Here is a 22,390-nt window from a genome sequence, read left to right on the forward strand (position 1 = left end):
CAGATGTTTTGCTGCTGTTGTTTTGTGTGTGTGTGTGTGTTTCTCATCTTTGTGTCCCAGTTCTTCTTGCTGAATTTAGAATCCTCCTTATATAAGTGGTAATAAAAACAAATGACAATACCATTTAATATCATTTTTTATCCATAAGATTGAAGAAATCTAAAAAATTAACAACACTTGGGATACCTGGGTGGCTCAGTTGGTAAAGCACCAGACTCTTGGTTTCAGCTCAAGTCATGACCTCACAGTTTCATGAGTTCAAGACCCACATCAGGCTCTACACAGATGGTGTGGAGCCTGCTTGGGATTCTCTCTGCCCCCCACCCCCGACTCATGCTGTCTCTGTCTCTCTCAAAATAAATAAATAAACTTAAAAAACATTTTTAAATTAACACTTTGTGTTGGTGAGGAAACAGATGAATTCGTATATTGATGATGGAACTGTGCATGAATATAAACTATATGAAGGCAATTTTGCAACAAGTATCAATATTAGTAATATATATACACTTGGACTCAGCAACTCCCCCTTTAGAATTTTATCCTACTGATATTCTTGCACATGTGTATTAATATGTCTATGTAAGACATTGTTTATAAAACCAAAGACTTCCAATAACCTATAGGAGAAAACGGGCTAAATGAAATATGGTACTTCCATAAAACAGAATACTATATAGACGTATGTTTCTAAGTGTAAAAAATAATGTTCACAACAGTGGGTCTAAGGACCTGCTCTTTGTAAAAAATAGGGAACAAGAACATATACACATATTTGCTTAAATTTTCATAAAATTTCCCTGGAAGGACAATCATAAAGCTTGGAACATGGATTGTGCATGCAAGGGGTCTTGGTGAACCATGAGAAGGATGGGAGGGAGAGTTGCCTTTGTATACCTTTTTGTGGCTTTTGAATTTTAAATCACATTAATATAAAGGCCTATTCAAATAAATTGTATCTTTAAAAAAGGAAATAGTAAGAAGGTAAGCAGATAGAGTGAGTATAGGCAACTCTTTCAAGGAGTTTTGTAGTAAAGCTGGGCAGAGTCCATCTTTTCCAAAGCTTTGTGATGCAGGCAAGTTAGTAAATGTGTCTAAACCTCCATTTTCTCATTCTTAGAATTGATATAGTAATATCACATAGGATTATCCTGAAGATAAAGTAAGAAGATACATGTCAGGCACGTAGAATGCACTACGTGCACTAGAATGATTATTGACATTAAAATTCTTACAACTTGTTGGGGCACCTGGGTGGCTCAGTCAGTTAAGTGTCTGACTTTGGCTCTGGTCATGATCTCATGGTTTGTGAGTTCGAGCCCCGCGCTGGGCTCTGTGCCAACAGCTCGGAGCCTGGAGCCTGCTTCGAATTCTGTGTCTCCTTCTCTCTCTGCCCCTCCCCAACTTGTGCTCTCTCTATGTCTCTCAAAAAATAAAGAAATGTAAAATAAAATAAATTTAAATTATTACAACTTTTAAGTCCATAAAACTCTAGTTTCAAAACCCAGTATTTCCTAGGACCACCAGATGGGCATCAGACTCAATAAGATGGGTGCTTTTTTACTCACTCAGCACCAAAAACTGGGAAGATCTTTGTTTTCCCTACACCCCAGTCTTTCCCCCAAAATTCTGACAACTCCACTCTTCCTCCTCTTGAATCACAACTGCACTGTGGACTGTAAGTTGGTTACCCTATTGGGCTGGGGCATAAAGGACTTGAAATTCAACTCCATTTCCACACAGGGCAAAGCAGATGGAATGGGAGGTTTTCTGGGGGCTCCAAAAAAAATCTATGAGAGTTTCCTAAGGTCTCCCTTCTTCCTTTGGAAAGATTAAAATATGACTGAATGGAAAAGATGCTGAAGGTAAGTGACAAGATGGGGAAGTTAAGGGGCCAGAAGATCAAATGGCATTGGAGGGTAGGTGGGGTGAATGAAAAGAATTAGAACTTGGGCAATCCCTATCAAAATAACACCAGCATTCTTCACAGAGCTAGAACAAACAATCCTATAATTTGTATGGAACCAGAAAAGACCCCGAATAGCCAAAGAAATCTTGAAAAAGAAAACCAAGGGGTGCCTGGGTGGCTTAGTCAGTTAAGTCAGTTCTGGCTTCAGCTCAGGTCATGATCTCACAGGTCGTGGGTCGAGCCCTGCATCAGGCTCTGTGCTGACAGCTCGGAGCCTGGAGCCTGCTTCAGATTCTGTGTCTCCCTCTCTCTCTGCCCCTTCCCCATTGGTGATATCTCTCTCTCTCTCTCTCTCTCTCTCTCTCTCTCTCTCTCTCTCAAAAATAAATTAAAGAAAAAGAAAACCGAAGCTGAAGGCATCACAATCCTGGGCTTCAAGATGTATTACAAAGCTATGATCATCAAGACAGTATGGTACTAGCACAAAAACACACCCTCAAACCAATGGAACAGAATAAAGAACCCAGAAATGAACCCACAAATGCATGGCCAACTAATCTTTGACAAAGCACGAAAGAATATCCAATGGAAAAAAAGACAGTCTCTTCAGCAAATGGTGCTGGGAAAACTGGACAGCGACATGCAGAAAAATGAACCTGGACCACTTTCTTACACCAAACACAACAATAAACTCAAAATGGATGAAAGACCTAAACATAAGACAGGAAGCCATCAAAATCCTAAAGGAGAAAACAGGCAAAAACCTCTTTGACCTCAGCTGCTGCACAGCAAAGGAAACAATCAGCAAAACTAAAAGGCAACCAACAGAATGGGAAAGGATAATTGCAAATGACATATTGGATAAAGAGTTAGTATCCAAAATCTATAAAGAACTTATCAGACTCAACACCCAAAAAACAAATAATCCAGTGAAGAAATGGACAAAAGACATGAATAGACACTTCTCCAAAGAAGACATCCAGAGAGATGGCCAACCGACACATGAAAAAATGCTCAACATCACTCATCATCAGGAAAATACAAATCAAAACCACAATGAGATACCACTTCACACCAGTCAGAATGGTTAAAATTAACAACTCAGGCAACAGCAGATGTGGAGAAAGAGGATCTCTTTGGCACTGCTGGTGGCAATGCCAACTGGTGCAGCCACTCTGGAAAACAGTATGGAGGTTCCTCAAAAAATTTAAAATAGAACAGCAATTGCACTACTAGGTATTTATTCAAGGGATACAGGTGTGCTGTTTCAAAGGGGCACATGCACCCCAATGTTTATAGCAGTGCTATCAACAATAGCCAAAGTATGGAAAGAGCCTAAATGTCCATCAACGGATGAATGGATATATTCATTTATGTGGTATATATATACAATGGAGTATTACTCGGCAATCAAAAAGAATGAAATCTTGCCATTTGCCACTACATGGATCTGGAGGGTATTATGCTAAGAGAAATTAGCTAGTCAGAGAAAGACAAATATCATATGACTTCACTCATATGAGGAATTTAAAATACAAAACAGATGAACATAAGGGAAGAGAAGCAAAAAATAATAGAAAAACAGGGAGGGGGGCAAAACATAAGAGACTCTTAAATATAGAGAACAAACAGAGGGTTGCTGGAGGGACTGTGGGAGGGGAGATGGGCTAAATGGATAAGGGGCATTAAGGAATCTACTTCTGAAATCATTGTTGCACTATATGCTAACTAATTTGGATATAAATTAAAAAGTAATTAATTAATTAATTTTTAAAAAGAATTAGAACTCGGGAACAAACCAGAATTAATATCTGTGGTTACCAAACAGACCACACTTGTAGGCATTTGCCTAAGGTCCACACTTTCACCACCAGGGAACATTTTCAGAACGTGTCCCTGACATCAGGTCTACCTGGGAGTTTCCTTGAGATAGCCATCTTTCAAGATATCCTAAGATCCTAAGGTCTGCTACAACTTTCTGACCTGCCCATCTGGATGCCTGAGTTTTCTTCCCAGCTCAATCACTGACTAGCCGTGTGATTTCAGGCTGGTTTCCCTTTCTTTAAAATAAGATTTGACTGCTAGTTATTTTTAAGATGACTTCCAGGCTTAAAGTATTAGGAATATATGGGTGTCATTATAGTGAAGATATCAAAGAATTTTAACAGATTATCTTCTTCCAGAGGGCTACAGTTTCCATAAGGTTGAGAGATACAGGAATTATTATTCCCATTGTATAACTAGAGGAAGGAAGGAATCGGGCCAGATTTCTCTCCCTCCAAACAGGTATTTCATGCTCAGTGATAGTCAAGACATAAACAGCAGAATGAAGCAAAGGCTTATCTGCATAAGAAGCTACCTACTTTCACCCCACCCTGTTCCCAACAGTTGCCAGGTAAAAAAAAAAAAAAAAAAAAAAAATCCAGAACAGCAGACATGCTGGCTAGTTCATTGCTTGAACTGGAAAGTACCTGCTGTTTCTGGAAATGTGAAAGTTTCTCTTTCCTAGAATAGGAACCTTCAAAGGTAAGGCCTTCCCAAAAGGCAGTAATGTACATGGCTTTGAATCTTCAGTGCTTGGCATGTGTAGGGAGAACTGAGATTTATTCATTTGTGCAACAGACATTTGCTCATTGTCTACTATGAATGGAGCCCTGTGCCAGGTAGTCAATAGGAAGCTTAATAAGAAAAACAGCCTTCCATCCAGGAGTTCATGGTCTAGTGGAAGAACAAAGTGGTGGGAGGATACAGAGTTCAATAAGAGCTGTGAAAAAGGCAAGCTCTGGAGCAACAAAAGTACTTTCTCCAGACTAAGGAGATAAGGAAAGTCTTCCTAGACCCGACCGCTGAGTTAAATCTTGAAGAACTTGGGATAAATTGGGAGGGTGGTTCAGGGAATGGGAAGAACACACCATATGCAAAGGCACAAAGAACTTAGGAGGGCAGGAAGTTAGCTGTGGCTGAAGCTTAACACAACAGGAAAGGGGGCTACAAATGGGCTGGACCACCTTGCATACTCTGAGGAAGATCTGAGCAGAAAAGAATGAAGATCACTTGAAGGACTTCACAGAAGTGACATCACCCTATGTGTCTGCTAGGAAAACAATGACTTCGTGAATAATGGCTGGAGGAGATGAACCAATGGTGTGGAAACTTCTTTGGAGATGAATCATGTAAGACTAAATGAAAGTTGTTTGTTTTAGTTTTTATTTATTTATTTATTTATTTATTTATTTTGAGAGAGGACAGAGAGAGCTTAAACTGGAGAGGGACAGAAAGGAAGAATCCCAAGCAGGCTCCACACTGTCAGCGCAGAGCCTGATGCTGGGCTCGAACCCACGAAACCATGAGATCATGACCTGAGCCGAAATTAAGAGTCGGATGCTCAGCTGACTGAGCCATCCAGATGCCCCTAAGACTAAATACAAGTTATAATAACAACGGGACTAGAGAGAGAGAGTGGATTCAGAGCCATTTACCTGATCTGATTATGAATTCAAGATTATGAACACGAGATATAATTTGTTGGTTGAGATTGTGGACTCAGAGGTCAGGCCTGGATTCAACTCCAACTCCACCACTGTATAACCTTGGAAGTTATTTAATCTCTTTGAGACTGTTTCCTCATCTGTAAGATGGGGATAACAACAACCAATCTCATAGGGTTGAGAGGAAAAGGACTAAATATGATAATACCTGAAAAACATTTAGCATAGTTCTTATTCATATTAAAACTCTAATAAATGGTAGATATTATCAAATGTCTTATTAACACTGTTAATTAGGGAACTGTGCTCTACTCCCACCCCATACTCTACAGACATCAGTGAGAATGGGGAAAGATACAGAGAGGCAACCTGGTGAATATTTATGTCATATTGGCTAATATTTATCTGAAAGAACAGGTAAGACACTGATAGGATAGCTGGCAAAGTAGTAGCTATAGTTACCTCTGGAAAGTGAAACAAGAGTTAGTTTTACGAATATGTGCCATTTACGTAATAAGAAAACAATTTTTTTTGTAATTTGACTTTATTTTTTATTTTTTAAAATTTACATCCAAATTAGTATATGGTGAAGCAATGATTTCAGGAGTAGATTCCTTAATGCTCCTTTACCCATTTAGCCCATCCCCCCTCCCGCAACCCCTCCAGCAACCCTCAGTTTGTTCTCCATATTTATGAGTCTCTTTTAATAAGAAAACAATTTTTAAATAGATGTATTATATCACAATACACTACTCAGCACCAGGGAAATGGTCACAGATAACACCCCCCCACCCACTGCCAGCCGCAATAAGAGCACACGTGGTCCAAACTTCCAGCATGCCTCCCAGACTCCAGGAATGACTACCCAGAGACACGAGCCCAGGGAAACTGAAAGCACGAGCTGCTCTGGGTCACGGAGGTGGCCATGAGAGGGCTTGGTGTCCTGGGGCCTCAGTCCTCCAGTTGTGTCTGCAGCAGACGGGAATAGAGGTCCTGCTCCTCGGCGAGCTGAGTGTGCTCCAGCAGCTCTCCCTGCCTGAGCACCAGGATCTGGTCCGCACTCTGCACCGTCTGCAGCCTGTGCGCGATCACCAGCACCGTTCGGTCCCCGCGGGATCTCCAGTCCTGCAGCTGAAGGGGGAGGGTCACAACACCTCAGAAAGGTAAGAACGGGGTGGGCACCACGTCCCCAGTGGGCACCATCTCTTGTGGCACAGGGTGAAGAAAGCATGAAAGACCAGAAAGTTGGAATGAGTGCAAGATAAACTGCCCTTCCCGCTCAGCTGTCCCACTGCAGGAGGCGGATAGAAAAGGGAGCTGTGGAGAAAGAGGGGGTGTTCCCACACCCGGAATTCTCCATTCCATTCCCCACCCCCTGAAAAGGCACAGAGACTCATCCGCCCAATTCTGCATAGACTGGTCCTTCAAACGTGCCTCCTCAGGTCCCACTGTCCTGCCCTCCCACACCAGTACTTACAGACTGCTCACACTGGACGTCCAGGGCACTGGTGGCTTCATCCAGGATGAGGACTTGTGGGTCCCGCACAAGGGCCCGGGCGATGGCCAGACATTGTTTCTGTCCCACAGCCAACTGATTCCCTTTCTCCCCTACATCTGAAGAAATGGAGAAATACCCTTCTTCAGACACCAGTGGCCACAACAACATCCTCCTCAGGAGCAGGGGCAAGTGTACAACTGGTATTTCCCCTCGCACGCATCAGGGGGTATGAGAGCCGGTGTGAGGACCTGTGGGGGCTGCCCTCACAGAGGGAGCACGCTTCATAGAGGGAGCACTACTCCCACCGGCTGTTGGGAACAAAGATTCCCGGACAGGACGGGCAACTAAAGAACTCCTGGTGTTGGGGAAGGAGAAGTCGGAGCCAAGCAAAGGGCAAGGAAACACCAGACATGGACTTGCGGGGACACAACCCACACCCCCAAGAATCTCCAGTTTCTCTTCTGACCGAAGGTACCTGAATCCAGTCCATGCTCCATCTCCTGTATGAACCTGTCTGCACCGGCACCGCGGACAGCAGCCATCACCTTCTCATCACCGCAGCTCTTCAGCCCATAAGCAATGTTGTCCCTCACAGAACCCGAGAACAGCACAGGCTCCTGCCCAACCGAAGCCACCTGTGCAGAGGCGATGGGCGCAGAGGGCTGTGCGTAAACCCCCATGGCAGGGATCCTCCTTACCTCCTCGTCTGCCTCCCTCAGAATGGACTCTTCATGGGGCGCCTGGGTGGCTCAGTCGGTTAAGCATCTGACTCTTGATTTCAGCTCAGATCATGATCTCACAGTTCATAAGATCGAGGCCCGAGTTGGGCTCCACGTGACAACATGGAGCCTGTTTGGAATTCTCTCTCTCCTTCTCTCTCTGCCCTGCCCCCATTCACACACACACACTTGCTCTCTCTCCAAATAAATGAACTTAAAAAAGAAAAAAAACAACGGGCTCCTTGTGTTTCTTCCACGGATCTCCCATGCTGTCTGCACATGGTTCTTCCCTCCTATCTTCTCCCAACCCTCTTCTTCCTCCCCACCCACCTGCTGGTGCAGATAGCAGTGTTCATACTGGGAGACGGGCCTCCCGTCCAGCAGCACCTGCCCTTTAGTGGGCTGATACAGATTCTGCAGCAGGGCAGCCACGGTGCTCTTCCCAGACCCATTGGGTCCCACCAGTGCAGTCATCTGACCAGGATGTAGGGTGAACGTCAGCCCCTAGAAAAGTCAGGAAACAGTTAGAGGCTTGCCTCCAGACCCTCCCCTTCTCTTTCTATCAGAGGTAAGATCAACTTCTGAGAGGCAAATGGTCTACAGGCCTCACCCCCTGGGAGCGAGGGGTCCAGGTTCCCTCCCCCTTTCAGACACCTTGAGCACAGGCTGGTCAGGGCAATTGGGATATGCAAAAGAGACATCTTGGAATTCCACAAGCCCCTGCAGAGTGGAAGGCGCCAGCGTCCCCAAAGGAGGCATATTTGGCTCTCGGTCCAGGTATTGGAAAACTTTCTCAGCAGCCCCTATGTTGCAGACCATATCTCCACACATGTATACCAGGGCCTGGAAAACAGAAAGGGAGGGGTCAGCTAATCAAACGTAGCTTCCCCAGACGCCAAATCCCCAGCTCCTCACACACTCCCCTGCGACACCCTGGCCAAGTCTCTCCTCCCCTCATCCAAAAAGGATCCCCTAGGGATACCTGGGTGGCTCAGTGTGTTAAGCGTCTTCAGCTCAAGTCATGATCTCGCGATTCGTGAATTCGAGCCCCGCGTCAGGCTCTGTGCTGACAGCTCAGAGCCTGGAGCCTGCTTCAGACTCCGTGTCTCCCTCTCTCTGCCCCTCCCCTGTTCACGTTCTGTCTCTCTCTTTCTCTCTCAAAAATGAATAAACTTAAAAAAAATTTTTTAAAAAAGGATTCCTTACCTTCAAATGTATAATTTAGATGGAATTTAAAGGCAACCCAAAACCCCACTTCTGCCAATTCACAACGTAAAGGATGGAGAGGTCCACACCCCTCCCATATGGCACTATTTCTATCCCCAGACCCTTCCTATCACTGTTCCATATCATTTGGGCACACTCTGTCTTGTCTAACTAGATAGATAGGGAGCTCCTGAAAAGCAGGCACGGTGCCCACCTCATCTTTACAGCCACCAGGGTACCTAGCCCAATTCTCCATACATGTAAGATGTTTCACAAACATCTAGGAAAATTATACAATAAAGATCAAGACCAAGTAACTAATTATTTTTTGAAAACCAGTAAATATTGGGAAAGAACTAAATGCTATTTTGCCTTTCCTACTCAACCTGTACCACTGGGTAACCAAAGAGCAGATGAGGGGAAGTCTCCTTGCATAGGCAAGTAAATGGAGGAAGGGGAATGTGTCCCTGTTTTGCAAATCCTAATAATTCAAGGGGTCTAGGCACTGAGCATTCATGGCTGACGCCCCCACACATATACACAAGAGAGAGATAAATGGAGTACATACACATATGTTACCTGTATGAAACCACTGTAGTGCATGAATTTGAAGAATTACTGTGACTTTTTTTTTTTTTTTTGGTGTGATGAGGGCTTTGTGGCCAGATTTTGTAAATATAGAGATATTTAGAGATACGTACTAAAGCATTTACAGATAAAACTATATCTTCAATTTGCCTCAAAATAATATGGGTGGGGGTACAGAGGAGACAGACTGGCCATGAGTTGAGAATTTTAAAGTAGGTGATGGGTACATGCAGATTCATTACAGTTTATCTTTTTTTTTTTTTTTTGCATATGTTTGAAATTCTCCATAACACAATGAGTTGGGGGTTGTTTTGTTTTGTTTTGTATTTTTAAGGGCAGCAGATAAAGCCGAAGGCCCAGAGGCCAGAGAGGAAAGAAAACAGGGGGACAAACAGTATGCACAGGTTCCTGACTCACATGCACATGCTTGGCCGCCACCTCCTGGTAGAGCAGAAAGGAGAGCAGTGCACCCTGGGTGAGGTCCCCAGCCAGAATCTGCTGCAGTCCACGGTACAGCATCAGTGCCTGCATTCCCAAACTCAGCATCTGGAAGGTGAAAAGAAAGGCACTGAGAGGGGCACCTCAGTGTCAGATTCTTGATTTTGGCTCAGGTCATGATCTCGCGGTTTGTAAGTTCGAGCCTCGCATTGGGCTCCATGCTGACAGTGCAGAGCCTGCTTGGGATGTTCTCTCTCTGCCCTTCCCCTGCTCCCTGATCATGCGCTCTCTCGCTCTCTCTCTCTCTCTCTCTCTCTCTCAAAATAAATAAACTTAAAAAAAGAGAAAGGCACTGAGAAAGAGTCCACATTCTTTGCCCTCCCCACTCCTACCACATTGAACAGCAGAGACCCCAGGATGAGCTGGAAGTTTCCCATTGCTTTCCTTGCCCCTACCTAGGTCCTACCCCCCACCCCCCACCTTTCCTCACTCCCCCACACCCCCAGCCCCCTTGACCCCCACCCCCCTCACCTCTCCCCTCCATCCCCTGCCATGCAGCCTTCTCACCCTCCGAAAGAGCCCATAGAGGGTATGTTCCAGGTCTCGTTGCCACCACAGCTGCCGGCATCGCTCCAGGGCCTCCTTATAGAGACAGATCTCCAGATCCTCGGCCCCAAAACTGCGCACAGTCTGCAGCCCTCCAACTGCCTCCCGCACCACCTGCCCTGCTTTTGCCACTGCGTTCTGGATCTCCCGGAGCACTGCCTGGAAAAGGAGGGCAGGGGATATGAGGGGCTGACTTGGGAGAAGATAGGACACCCCCAGGTCTCATTCCTGCCCTTGGGATGCTCTGCTGATCTACCTAAAAATATCAAACTGTCCTCTTTCACTCTTCTTCCATTTCTTTCCAGAAGGACTAATGAGAGTAGAGAGGGAGGGAACAAAATATTACCAAGCTCTCAGTGCTAGGTAATGTGGGAGATACAGGCTATTTGTGTTCCTTCATTTAAGGTAATTCACACCAGTTTCAGTGTCTGAATGAAGAAAGAAGGGGTAGTTTTCCTAAAGGGCCACAGCTAGTTAACAAAAGGTGGGGATGTAACTCAAAATGGATCAAAAACCTAAACCACAGCTAAAACCATAAAACTCTTAGAAGAAAACATAGGGGCAAATCTTCAGGACACTAGATTTGGCGATAATTGCTTGGCTATGACACTTAAAGCACAAGCAACAAAAGAAAAAACAGATAAGTTGGTCTTCATCAAAATTAAAAACTTTCATGTATCAGAGGACTCCATCAACAGAGAGAAAAGGAAACCCACAGAATGGGACAAAACATTTCCAAATTATGTATCTGATAAGGGGCTAATCTCCAGAATATTGAAAGAACTCCTACGACTCAACAAGTAAAACACAATCCAATTTTTAAAATGAACAAAGGACTTAAATAGACATTTCTCCACAAAATATATAAAAATAGCCAATAAGCACATGAAAAGATGCTCAACACCACTAATCATTAAGGAAATGCAAATCAAAACCATGGTGAGATATCACTTCATAACCATTAGGATGGCTCTTATTTTTTATTCTTTTTTTTATTTTTAATGCTTTTTATGTTATTTTTGAGACAGAGATAGAGACAGACAAAGCATGAGTGGGGGAGGGGCAGAGAGAGAGGAGGACATAGGATCCGAAGTAGGCTCCAGACTCTGAGCTGTGAGCACAGAGCCAGAGCCCGACATGGGGCTCGAACTCACGAACCATGAGATCATGACTTGAGCCAAAGTACTGAGCCAACCAGGCACCCCAGTCCTTATTTTTTAAAAAGTGGTACATATATGTATACAACAGAATTTTATTCAGCCATAAAAAAGAAGAAAATCCCACGATTTGCGACAACATGGATGGAACTTGAGGGCATTACACTAAGTGAAATGAGCTAGACAGAGTAAGACAAATACTCTATGATGTCATTTATATGTGGAATCTAAAGAAAAAAAAATTTCACAGAAAAAGAGATCATCAGATCTGCAGTTACCAGAGACCAGAGGCAGGGGTGGCTCGGGTCATGATCTTGCGGTTTGTAGGTTCAATAAGGGATTGATTAGAGGAAGGTGGTCAAAAGGTACAAACTTCCAGTTCTATGCTAAGTACTGGGGAATGTAATAAAGAAGAAACAAACAGAAGATAACAAGTGCCGGAGCAGGATGTGGAGAAACAGAAATCTTTGGGTATTGCCAGTGGGAACGTAAAATGGTACAGGCACTGTGAAAACCAGTATGGCGGCTCTTCAAAATATTAAATACAGAGGCACCATATGATCCAGTGATTCTACTGCTGGATATATGCCCAAAAGAACTGAATGCAGAGACTCGAACAGATATCTGCACACCCATGTTCACAGCAGCATTATTCACTATAGCCAAAAGGTGGAAGCTACCCAAGTGTCCAGCAACAGATAAACAAACTGTGGTCTACGCATCAATGGATGATTAGCCTTAAAGCGGAAGAAAATTCTGACACGTTCTACCACACGAATGAACCTGGAGGACATTACAGTAAATGAAATAAGCCATCACAAAAAGACAACTACTGTATGATCCCTCCTGTATGAGATACCTAGAGTAATCAAATTCATAGAGACAGAAAGTAGAATGGTCATTGCCAGGCGCTGGGAGGAGGGGAAATGGGGAGTTATCATCTACTAGGTACCGAGTTTCAGCTCGGGAAGATGAAGAAAGTTCTGGAGATGGAGGGTGGTGATGGTTGCACAGCAATGTGGAATGCACTTAATGCCACTGAAATGGCATAATTAAAAACAGTAAAAATGGTAATTTTTACATTATATATACTTTACCACAATTTTTCTAAAAAGAGAGAAAGTGGAGCTGATATTCAGACTCAGGACTTCCTGACTCCATGTTTCTACTTTTCTCTACACTCCATCCAAATTCCCTCCTCTAATTATAAAGGGGAAAATTCTATCTAAAACCCTCTAAGACAGCACTTTTAATCTTTTGTGGGGAAGGTATGTACAGACTCCTTTGAGAATCTGATAAGAAGTTATCCTCTCCCGGGGCGCCTGGGTGGCTCAGTCGGTTGAGTGTATGACTTCGGCTCAGGTCATGATCTCAAGGGTTTATGAGATTGAGCCCCATGTTGGGCTCTCTGCTGTCAGCATGGAGCCTGCTTCTGATCCTCTGTCCCCCCTGTCTGCTCTCTGTATGCTATTTAAAAATAAGTAAAATATTTTTTAAAAATTAAAAAAAAAAGTTTATCCTCTCCCCAGAAAAATGCTCCCTCTCCTTCCTGTCTCCTTCTCTCTCTCTCTCTCTCTCTCTCTCTCTCTCTCTCTCTCTCAAACACACACACACACACACACACACACACACACGTGCGCACACACATATGCACACACACATTTATATAAAGTCCCAGGGGTCAGGGCCCTTCTGAAGCCTGTCAGAACCGCTGCTCTTGGGGCTGAGAAGAGAAGACCTTTGGGAGAGCTTTCTTCTCCCCTGGGGATTCCCCAACAGCCACACATACCTGATGGCGGACATTGTACATCTTTTCACCAGCTATTACCAGAGGCATCTCGAGCAAAGAGAGGAGGGTGAGTCGAGGGGACAGGCTGATCATGAAGCAATACAGCCCCACCGTTTTGACCAGGCTTCGCAAGAGCACATTGGCATTAAAAGCAAGCCACTGGCTCAACATTTTGGTATCCGAGCTCAACCTTGAATTCAGTTCCCCTGGGGAGGACAGAGCCGGTGAGGAAATGGTGTGTAATGGAAGAGCCCCAGAGACACCCCCCCCCGCCCCGACCCTCCCCATTGACACAGCCCCCTCATCCAAACACCCCCCTCAGTTGCAGAGAGACCGGTGGAAGCCACCCCACTACCCTGTCCCAAAGAGAGCACAGCAGCTCCTTGTGCGGCACAGCAGGTGGAGGCGGGAAGAGAAACTGTTTGGGGGCGGGGAGGGGTAGTGGTCACTGAGGGGCAAGAAATGTCCAGGGGAATCCCACACCTGGACTCCAGGCCCCACCTGTCTTAGTCTCCTGGAAGAAACTGAGGTCCTGGCGCAGAAGGGAGGAGAAAAGCTGCTCCCTGACCCGCACATTGATACTGGACTGGGTGAAGGTGAAGATGCCTCCTCGGGAGCCTGCGCACAGTGAGCTGTGGGGTAGGGAGGAGAAAGGGGATGAACAGGAAAACAGATGCAGGGAAGGAGGAAATGAGTGAGGGAAGCAGAGGAGAAATCACGGAATGAAAAGAAATGCAAGGTTGGAGAAAGTGTACCACAAGAGGCAGAAGAGAAACAGAGAGGGAGACAAGGGGAGGGGCAGGAATAAACAGAGAAAGAAAAAACAGGTCATGGTGAGCTAGATATGGGAACAAAATCATAACACATACAAATCCATGAGCATTTCTGGGGTTCACTCCATGCAAGACACAAGGGAAAATTGTAACAGCAATGAAGAGATGTCATCAAGAGAAATTAGCCTATGACTTGCTTCTGACCTGGCCTCCTTCGGTGCTGTCCCTCCAGCCTTCCCCTCTGTCTTGGTCTCTTTCCTCCCCACTCTGAAGTCTTTCTTCCTCGTCCCACATACTTTATTGTGGGAACCACAGCAATGAATTCCCTTGCCCTCCCATTCTCTGGAGCACCAGAGTCATGCTGTTCCCTCATCTCTGCTGTCCCTGCTGTTGAGAATTCCTCTTAGACCAACCACTTTTCCAACAAAACTTAAAGGAAAAATGTGAAAGCATAGAAGCAAGTACTTCACAAAATATGGCTTCTAACACAAACCTAGTTACTCTGTTTAGAAGGCTGCTGGGGTCGTCAGATGTAAAATGAGGAGGGTTTGAACTCTGGAGATCACAGTGAGAATGGACAGAAAAGAGCCACAGGAAAAACACTTTGAAAGCAGAGAGTGATGGGGCTAGTGTCTGAACTTCAGAAAGCCATCAATGATACTGCTGCTTGGAGCCTAGGAAACTCATCATTTCATAAATGGGAATAAGAAGAGGAAGCCACTTTCAAGAAGACCAGGAGGGAGTATGATACATTTGGAGCTCTGGGTATGTGGAGTGTGAGATGAGAGTGGGTTATCCAATGGGAAGGACAAGGAGGCAACCGGATTATAAGATTGGGGCTGGGTGTAGAAATATGGATCCCGGAGTCACCTGCACAGATAAGCTGAGCTCGCCCAAGAGGAAAACGCTTTCTTAGAATCAAAGAACTGGGTCATGAGGAAAGACTATATTTGAGGGTCCAGAGAAGGAGAAAAATTCTCCAGAGGATATAGAGTGGATTGGGAAGTATAAAGGGAGTCTATAAAAGCTAACTGAAGAAAGAGATCAATAATAAGAGATTATTCAAATGTCAAATGCTACAAAGAAGCAAAGAGAATAGAGGACTGATTTAAAAAAAAAAAAAAAAAAGCAGTGGCTTGACCAATAAGTACTTTTGAGTAACTGGTTTCAGCAAAGGGCAGCAAGGATGGAATGCAAATAATAATGGGCAAATATGGTAAACGAAAGAAGGAGTGAATGGGTGTGTAAACTAGAATGGTGAATAAATAAACGCAGGCATATTTTAGTTTAACTATTTTATGCTTTGCGAACAAAAGGATATGAAAACAAAGTTAGGAAATGGAGGGTACCTGTAACGATGTGGGACTACCAAATGGACCCAAACATCACCTACCTCACAACGGATATGACGCACATGGAAAAGATGGCGCTGGCAAAGGCGTCAGGCTTGAAATCCCCTCCAAGGATGTCAATGACATGACCAGTATAGTAAGGGATCCATGTCTCCCCTGAAAGAGGTGTGAAGGAGAACAGATGCATGTGCCGGCACCAAGGACGTTTGCCAACCCCCAATTCACGATGCCCTCTCCTGACTCACCCCATACGGCACCACCAAGGAAGATGAAGGCCAAAAGGAGGAAAGGCAGGTCTGGCCTGGAGAGCTTCAGCAGCTTCCACATCAAGTCTGTGTTGTTCTCCTGGCCCTGCTTCTCCTGGGCTCCTGGAGAGCTCAGCAGGGCCCACATTGCCCAGCTTAGCCCCACAGCCCCGTACTCCAACAGCAGCCAGCTCCAAGGGGCCGAAGCCACTCTGACTGGGGGAGCACTCAAGGCCCCTGGGACCAGGGCCCTCAGGGAGAGAAACAGCGGGATCACCAGGCAGAGAGGGGGCAGCAGTGTTCTCACCAATCCTAGCAGTCCTCCCACCTGTAGCAGCCACCAGAGCCCTCCGAGTCGCAGGGTCCCCTCCAGCCACAAGCCTGGAAGCCCTCGGGGAAACAGAGCCTCCAGAGTCCCCTGAAGCAGCCAGAGTAGAGCCAAGTCGGCCAGCAGCAGGAAGGCCCAGGGTCTCAGGCCACAGAAGCGCATGGTGCTATCTAGGGTGGAAGATGAGGAATTACAGAGGTGGGGTCCCAATCCTCGCCCTTAGCCTCACCATCCCGACTCTGCCCAACCCGCCCGTGGGCTTCTCATTTTACCCACCCCTACCCTGAAAGATCCCCTGGGTCCCCGGTGCCCATCAGTACGTCCCTGTACCATACAAGGCATTCTGCCGAGCAGAGGGAGCCTCATCCTTTTTTTTTTTTTTTTAATTTTTTTTTAATGTTTGTTTATTTTTGAGAGAGAGCATGAGCGGGAGAGGGGCAGAGAGAGAGACAGACAGAATATGAAGCAGGTTCCAGGCTCTGAGCTGCCAGTACAGAGCCTGATGCGGGTCTTGAGCCCCTGGACCGCAAGATCATGACCTGAGCCTAAATCGGTCGCTTAAATGAGCCACCCAGGCGCCCCAGGAGCCTCATCCTTTAAAAAAACGTCCCGTGATCCCCGACCCCGACCCCTCCCCCCCCCCCCCTTCCGCCGCAGCCGAGTCCCGAAGAGCCGCCCTGCGGTCCCCGCCCGGCTCCCTCGCACTCCCCGGGGTCCAGGGGGGCGGGCAGCAGGGGGCGCGGAGTGGGTGGCGGGTCGGGATGCGTCCGTTAGCGCTCCAGGCTTCCGGCCGCACGAACTCACCAGCGGCGGCTTCGGGACTGCAGTTCCGGAGGGCTTTCTGCTACGTGCTGAGCCCCGAGCTCTGAAACTCGCTCGCCCAGGCTCACCTTCGTTTCCCCCTTCTGTCTGCCCGCGACGCTCCTCGAGCTGGGGAGTCCCGGCGCCCGCCGCTTTCGCTTTCTCTTCCCCAGACCTAGCCCCGGTTCCGGGCAGGGCCGCCAGCAGGGGACGCGCGACACCTGCCGACCGCGGAGCCCCAGTGTGGAGCCGAGCGAGCATTCGCCAAGCCTGGCAGTGAACTTCCTGCCCTTAGCAACAGTTACTCTGGAACAGAACACTGTTGCAAGTGTTTTAAATTGTCATTAAGTAAAATAAAGCTATTTCAAGAGGTGAGATGTTTTGTCATTGGAGAACCACTAGATTTTCTCGCCTCAAGCTCTTACTACCTGAAGCTCTGGTCCTATTTTGAGATCTGCCTCTTCCTCCAACCAAGCCCCAGTTTTAGGGTCTGGGATCAAAACAGGGCCAGATCCTGAGCGAAAAACGCTCAGGACCTCTCCTAGATAGAAGGTTCCAGACACTTTCACCAGGGCCTACGTGGGTTTCCACTTAACCAGATTTTGAGCCAAAAGGCCCTGATTCTTCATTTTCATCTGCCCCCTCAACATGGTACCTTGAGCAGAGCACTTGTTCAGATGCCTCTACATTTGCGTTTCAAATTACGTTGGCAGCACCTTTGGCATATGAGGAAAATGGACTTTTTTCCTGGTGTATTTTAACAGTGATTAAGCCGTAAACAGTATTCTAAATCCCGCCTGACCCAGGGCCCATCTATGGAACATGCAGGTTTGTTTATTCCAGAACTAACTCTTCAGATTGAAACAACCTGCCAAACTCAAAATATCCCCCAAGTAAGGATCACTTGCATTCCAAACTACCCCTTTGTTACTGGGGTGTTTACCAATGAGGCACTTCTGGTTTAAAGAGGGGTGGGGGATTTGAAGTAGGGGGTTACTGAAATCACTCCAACCTTGCCATTCTGGGATTTGAAGCCTCTCTCCCTGTTGAGCAAAAGCTCCCTGTTCAGCTACTTCCTACTTTCAGGTTTGTCCTTTGACTAACTCCTTAAGAGGTGACATACCCCATGACACGCACCTCCAGCGTGACTCAAAAAATCTCCTCATGTCTGTTTCATATTTCTAACCTGCTTACTTTGTCTTCATATTCTCCTCTTCAGGGAGTCCTTTTCCTCTTCAGTCATGGTCCTGTCATCTTATGACCCATCATGAAATGGAACCCCTAGTGTCCATCTTTGCATTCAATATCCAGTATCTCCAAAGTGTTATTTGAGGTAAATGGTACCATGTTCACAATCACCATAGACACGTGAGGTGGAAGCTTTCTCATCTGACTTCACAAAGTCAAAAACAGTTGCTCTAGTACCCTACTCCCAGACACCCAGACCATTAACAATGGACCACACAGGAGTCTTCAGGTCGCGTCCCTATAAAAAAGGATCCTAACCTAAACTAAATGGCAAATAGGTGTCCACAGACAATGATTGGCCTTCCTGGGGGCATGGAGAGAGGAGTGTGGAAGGAAAGCCCAAGAGAAATGTTTGGTGAAGCCCCATTTCTTAGGTAGGGGTTTGGGTCTCTTCTCAGGGAAAATGTCTATATTTCCTGCCCCTCCGCCCAACAACCCCAGCCTCAAGCCCACTCGGCCACGACACAGAGGCACTTATAACCATTTTCCTTTATTGTGTTTAGTGGGGCAACCAGAGGCTGGGGAAGGGGGAATGATCCCTGAAACAGAGAACACCCAATAGGGTAAAATCCACCCTGCCCCCACTGGCCGCTGGTTCGCTTCCACAGAGCTCAGGTCAGGCCCCTCTTTCCTGTGGGGTGTAAGCTGGCCTGGTCCCTGAGTCGGCCACGTTTTGCCAGAGAGGGTGTGTCTGGCCGCCGCCATCACTGACTAGCCTCCCGGTACCGGTGCAGCAGGTCACTGACGTCTGTACTTTCCAATTTCACCCAGCCGTCTTCCTTCATGTGGTACACTGTGGGCAAATGAGAATGAACATTGAGTCACCTTTCACTTCAGCAAGCTTCCGTCAATGGTGTTATGTGGAAGGTGACAATAGCAGACGCTGAAACATAGGCTCCAAACATACCTTATTACTAGAACGTCAATGCCCCTCTTCTGATGCTGAAAACCTCCTCCCTACTGTGCCTCCCCTGACACTCCCAATCTCAAATCCCCCCTCCCCACCCGTGAGTGTGGTAGTGGTAGCATTGGTCTCTTACTATTGACAACACCTCCAGAATAGCTGTCTCGGTGGGTGGCGTAAACGATAGCCCTGCGGCCCAGCTCATAGGCCTCTTCAGGGCTCAGATCGGGCCGGTAGCCACTATCCATGACCCCATAGGCATAGGTGTTCCCACTGCCAGTGGAGAACATATTTCCTGAGAGCCGAGTCCCATCTGAATTCACATAGTAGAGTCCAGGACCCTATAGGAAGCAAGAAGGTTCCAGGTTGGTATTGGGGAGGGAGTTTTTAGTAACATACGGGTTCAAGTATGAGCCAAAAAAGTGGATAAAAGAATAACTGCAGGACCGCATCTTAGTAACAATCACAGAACTTCAGGAGGAAAAAAAGTTGGAATCAGCTATTTTATCGAAAGGGACAAGCTTATGAAACAATGGTCCACATCTGGACCCAGAAACAGCCCATGGATATGCCGGAACGGTTCTATAACCCAGTGTTCTATGTGCCGCGCGTCTTGTAGGGCAGGGAGTGGGAATGTATGATGGGGAACCTGGCCTCTCATCTGTTCGAAGGGAACATGGAGAATGGAAACCACCCACCTTCTTATCCCAGCCGCAGATCATACTGCCCATGGACAGGCCCATGCCCCGGTACTGGAACACCATGTTGGAGAGCAGTTTGGAGGCTGCCGACACTGAGATACGCTCCCCGTTCCGCAGATAGTACAGCCTGGGTACAACAGGGTAGTGGGGGCAGAACACTCAGAGGTGGCAGAAGGCTGGATCTCTGAGCAACCCACTTGATGCACAGGAAGTGATTAAGGAGATAAGCATTTGGGAGGAATGGTTTTGTAGGATCTAAGGATCAGGGAGAGATTTGGGATTTAAAGTATCTAAACCACGTGAAGAAATCCTAGTAAACGATACCGTCCCACCAGGATTGATGACGCCAGGGCTAAACGACTGACAAATTATCTGGCTTACTAGCTGGAGCACAGGGTGAGATTTGGGAGAAGGCCTTTATCACCAAAAGGCTGTTTTGTGAAGTACTACATTAGCACAGGGGGAAAGGATGCGGAGCAGTGATCTGGAGGTTCCAAGATTCAGAACTGACCAAGAGGCTTAGGAGGGAGATGAGAGGCCTCGCCTACCTGCACTCCTTGGCCAGCAGACGCTCCCAGTACTGACAGTCTGCCGCAGAGCCAGCCATGGTGCCAAGCAGGTAAGGGTTAATCTCAATCACCTTATTACACCTCAAGGTGGCTGGAAGAAGATGGAGTTTTGAGAGAGGAGGAATGACCCTGCAACTCTCCCTGTGTGCCCAAAATCAGTATCTGCTTCTGCCTTGGTGCAGATGTTGGGCTCCTGCTGAGAGGGGGGCCCAGCTCCCCAGGTTCTGCCTGCTGGAACACACACACTCACCGACGTAAGTCCCAGCAGAAGCACGAGAATCCACCGCCACAACCACTCCATGCTGGAACTTGAAAGCCAGCGTGGTGGTGCCATGGGCCATCTCGATCTGAACATTCCTTTCTCCATTCCCACCATGGGACTGGAAGAATTCAGTGGGCTAATGAGAGAGAAAAGGCAGAGAAAGGGGCACTGAAAACTTGTGAATCACGGGGCTCCAGGAAAGGGCTTAGGAGAGTTTTGAGAACGAAGAGATAGGCAGAGATTCTCCAGCCACCAATAACTGGAACGGTTAATAACCAATCTCTACAAGGAAATGACCTGGGAAAAGAAGAAGCACGTGACACCAACCTTTTCCATTTTCCAGCACAATAGATATGAAAGGAAATAAATGTTAGCCATAACTAAACATTGTAAGGGTGGCTTTAATGGGTTTTTTTTTTCCATTCATAAGTCCTTTAACCCCCACAACGGGTGTTGTTAATAATATCCCCATTTTACAGAAGCGATGCCCCAGACCTTGCTTGACTAAGTGATTGAGCCAAGACACAACAGTTGAGTGGCTGAGAGGAGGCTAACAGCCAAAGTTCGCTGGTTTTCCAAGGCACTTCACGGCCCCTATAGCATACAATAGCCCCATGCCAAAGGCTCCGTGATTTGCGTGTGATGGAGAACTGGCAGGAAAGCTCTCTGGTCTTCCTCCACCACACCTCTAACTCTTTGCCCTAATCTGTACTTTCTAACCCTCAGGCGGTCGGCCCCTGATTCCCACGTGGCCCCCGCCCTGGCACCGCGCGCTGGACGCGGCTCTCCTTGACGGAAGGATGGCCCGCTCTGGGTTTCCTGGCCTCTGGGTAGTCTCAAGGGAGACCCCCCCATCCCCCTGCACCCTCCTCCCCGCCTTCCCTCGGGGTGTCTTACAGCCCTGACCTGCATTCCTCGGGGGAGGGCGAACTCCGGAGATCGCAGAGAGAAACTGTAGTGTCCAGGGTCCGAGCGAAGCTGACTGCCCAGGGTGGAGAAAGCGCAATCCTTCCTCTGCCCTCGGGGGGCTCCGCACACCTCCAGGAGCGCCATGATCGCCTAGGACCCGGAGATGTGTCGGAAAGGGGAAGCGAAAGCGAAAGCCCGCAGCCTTAAGGGGAGGGAAGCAGAATTTTTTCCGCATCCCCCTGCCCTTTCCAAGAAGAGGCCAGTGGGCGGCTGGAGACCAGGAATATTAGGAACAGGTTTCTCTGCGCCGCCCTTATACGGGTTGAGGAAACCATGGATGATAGACTGTCAGAAGAAAAGGAGAAAGAGGGGGCGACTTCGAAAGCCCTCTTGGCGCTGAGATTTCAGTAGACACCAACACGCCGCCGGGCATCTTCTGGACACTTAGGAAGTGGGTATGGGATTGTATGGTCTTAAAGGCTTAGCCTCAACCAGAAAGCTACAAGTCAGTGAGAAGTAGGGAGCAGTTTCACCTCCGGGAGCTGCGGTGTTCATAGAAGCATCATTTTATAAAAATAGGAGAAAGAGGAGGACGTGGGGGCAGTGAGTCTTGAGGACAGGTTCTGGGACAACCGGCAAAGGAATATTCCCGCAGCGTCTGGGGGAAGGAGAAGGCTCAGTGTCTGAACCTTTCGACTTGGTCCCTCAGGGCCCCTCCCGGTTCAACGATCCCTCTAACCTACAGCCACCCGCAAGAACCGCCCTTTCTGCTCGCACCTCTTCGCACGACTCCCGCTCGACTGAGCACGGTGAGGGAACTTCTCTAAGCCCCGCCTCTCCTTGCAACCTGTGTTGGCCTAAACGGCCCGGCAACTGTTTACGTCACACGACCATGGCCCT

The 22,390-nt window shown here is 47.2% G+C and overlaps 2 protein-coding genes across 2 annotated transcripts; both read right to left on the minus strand.

The window, feature by feature from the left end:
* Nucleotides 1-5,961: 5,961 nt before the first annotated feature.
* TAP2 (transporter 2, ATP binding cassette subfamily B member) lies at nucleotides 5,962-17,067 on the minus strand. The gene is made up of 12 exons (XM_058733499.1): nucleotides 16,901-17,067; nucleotides 15,769-16,266; nucleotides 15,565-15,679; nucleotides 13,900-14,030; nucleotides 13,399-13,604; nucleotides 10,414-10,611; nucleotides 9,826-9,954; nucleotides 8,269-8,457; nucleotides 7,945-8,118; nucleotides 7,371-7,530; nucleotides 6,875-7,011; nucleotides 5,962-6,528 (listed from the first exon to the last, which is right to left on the minus strand). The coding sequence occupies exons 2-12, from the start codon at nucleotides 16,256-16,258 to the stop codon at nucleotides 6,349-6,351; spliced, it is 2,109 nt and encodes a 702-aa protein (XP_058589482.1). The 5' UTR covers nucleotides 16,259-16,266; nucleotides 16,901-17,067; the 3' UTR covers nucleotides 5,962-6,348.
* Nucleotides 17,068-18,616: 1,549 nt separating this feature from the next.
* PSMB8 (proteasome 20S subunit beta 8) lies at nucleotides 18,617-22,327 on the minus strand. The gene is made up of 7 exons (XM_058733500.1): nucleotides 22,268-22,327; nucleotides 21,488-21,640; nucleotides 20,570-20,717; nucleotides 20,299-20,410; nucleotides 19,748-19,877; nucleotides 19,186-19,390; nucleotides 18,617-18,938 (listed from the first exon to the last, which is right to left on the minus strand). Exons 2-7 carry the CDS (start codon nucleotides 21,632-21,634, stop codon nucleotides 18,850-18,852), a joined length of 831 nt encoding a protein of 276 aa, XP_058589483.1. The 5' UTR covers nucleotides 21,635-21,640; nucleotides 22,268-22,327; the 3' UTR covers nucleotides 18,617-18,849.
* Nucleotides 22,328-22,390: the final 63 nt, after the last annotated feature.

This window comes from Neofelis nebulosa, chromosome 6, assembly GCF_028018385.1.
Source record: "Neofelis nebulosa isolate mNeoNeb1 chromosome 6, mNeoNeb1.pri, whole genome shotgun sequence".
In the NCBI taxonomy this organism is placed as follows: domain Eukaryota; kingdom Metazoa; phylum Chordata; class Mammalia; order Carnivora; family Felidae; genus Neofelis; species Neofelis nebulosa.

Bases quoted from the DNA above. Each gene is read 5' to 3' on its own strand.
- TAP2 (XM_058733499.1), bottom strand. From the start codon at position 16,258: ATGCGCTTCTGTGGCCTGAGACCCTGGGCCTTCCTGCTGCTGGCCGAC. The intron at 9,955-10,413 runs GTGAGAAGGCTG...TTCACCTTCCAG, and splicing joins TCTATGGGCTCTTTCGGAGG to ATGCTGAGTTTGGGAATGCA. The intron at 8,458-9,825 runs GTGAGTCAGGAA...TCTGTTTTCCAG, and splicing joins TGGCGGCCAAGCATGTGCAT to GCCCTGGTATACATGTGTGG.
- PSMB8 (XM_058733500.1), bottom strand. From the start codon at position 21,634: ATGGCGCTCCTGGAGGTGTGCGGAGCCCCCCGAGGGCAGAGGAAGGAT. The intron at 19,878-20,298 runs GTAGGCGAGGCC...TGTTGTACCCAG, and splicing joins CTGCTGGCCAAGGAGTGCAG to GCTGTACTATCTGCGGAACG. The intron at 19,391-19,747 runs GTGGGTGGTTTC...TGCTTCCTATAG, and splicing joins TCTGCGGCTGGGATAAGAAG to GGTCCTGGACTCTACTATGT.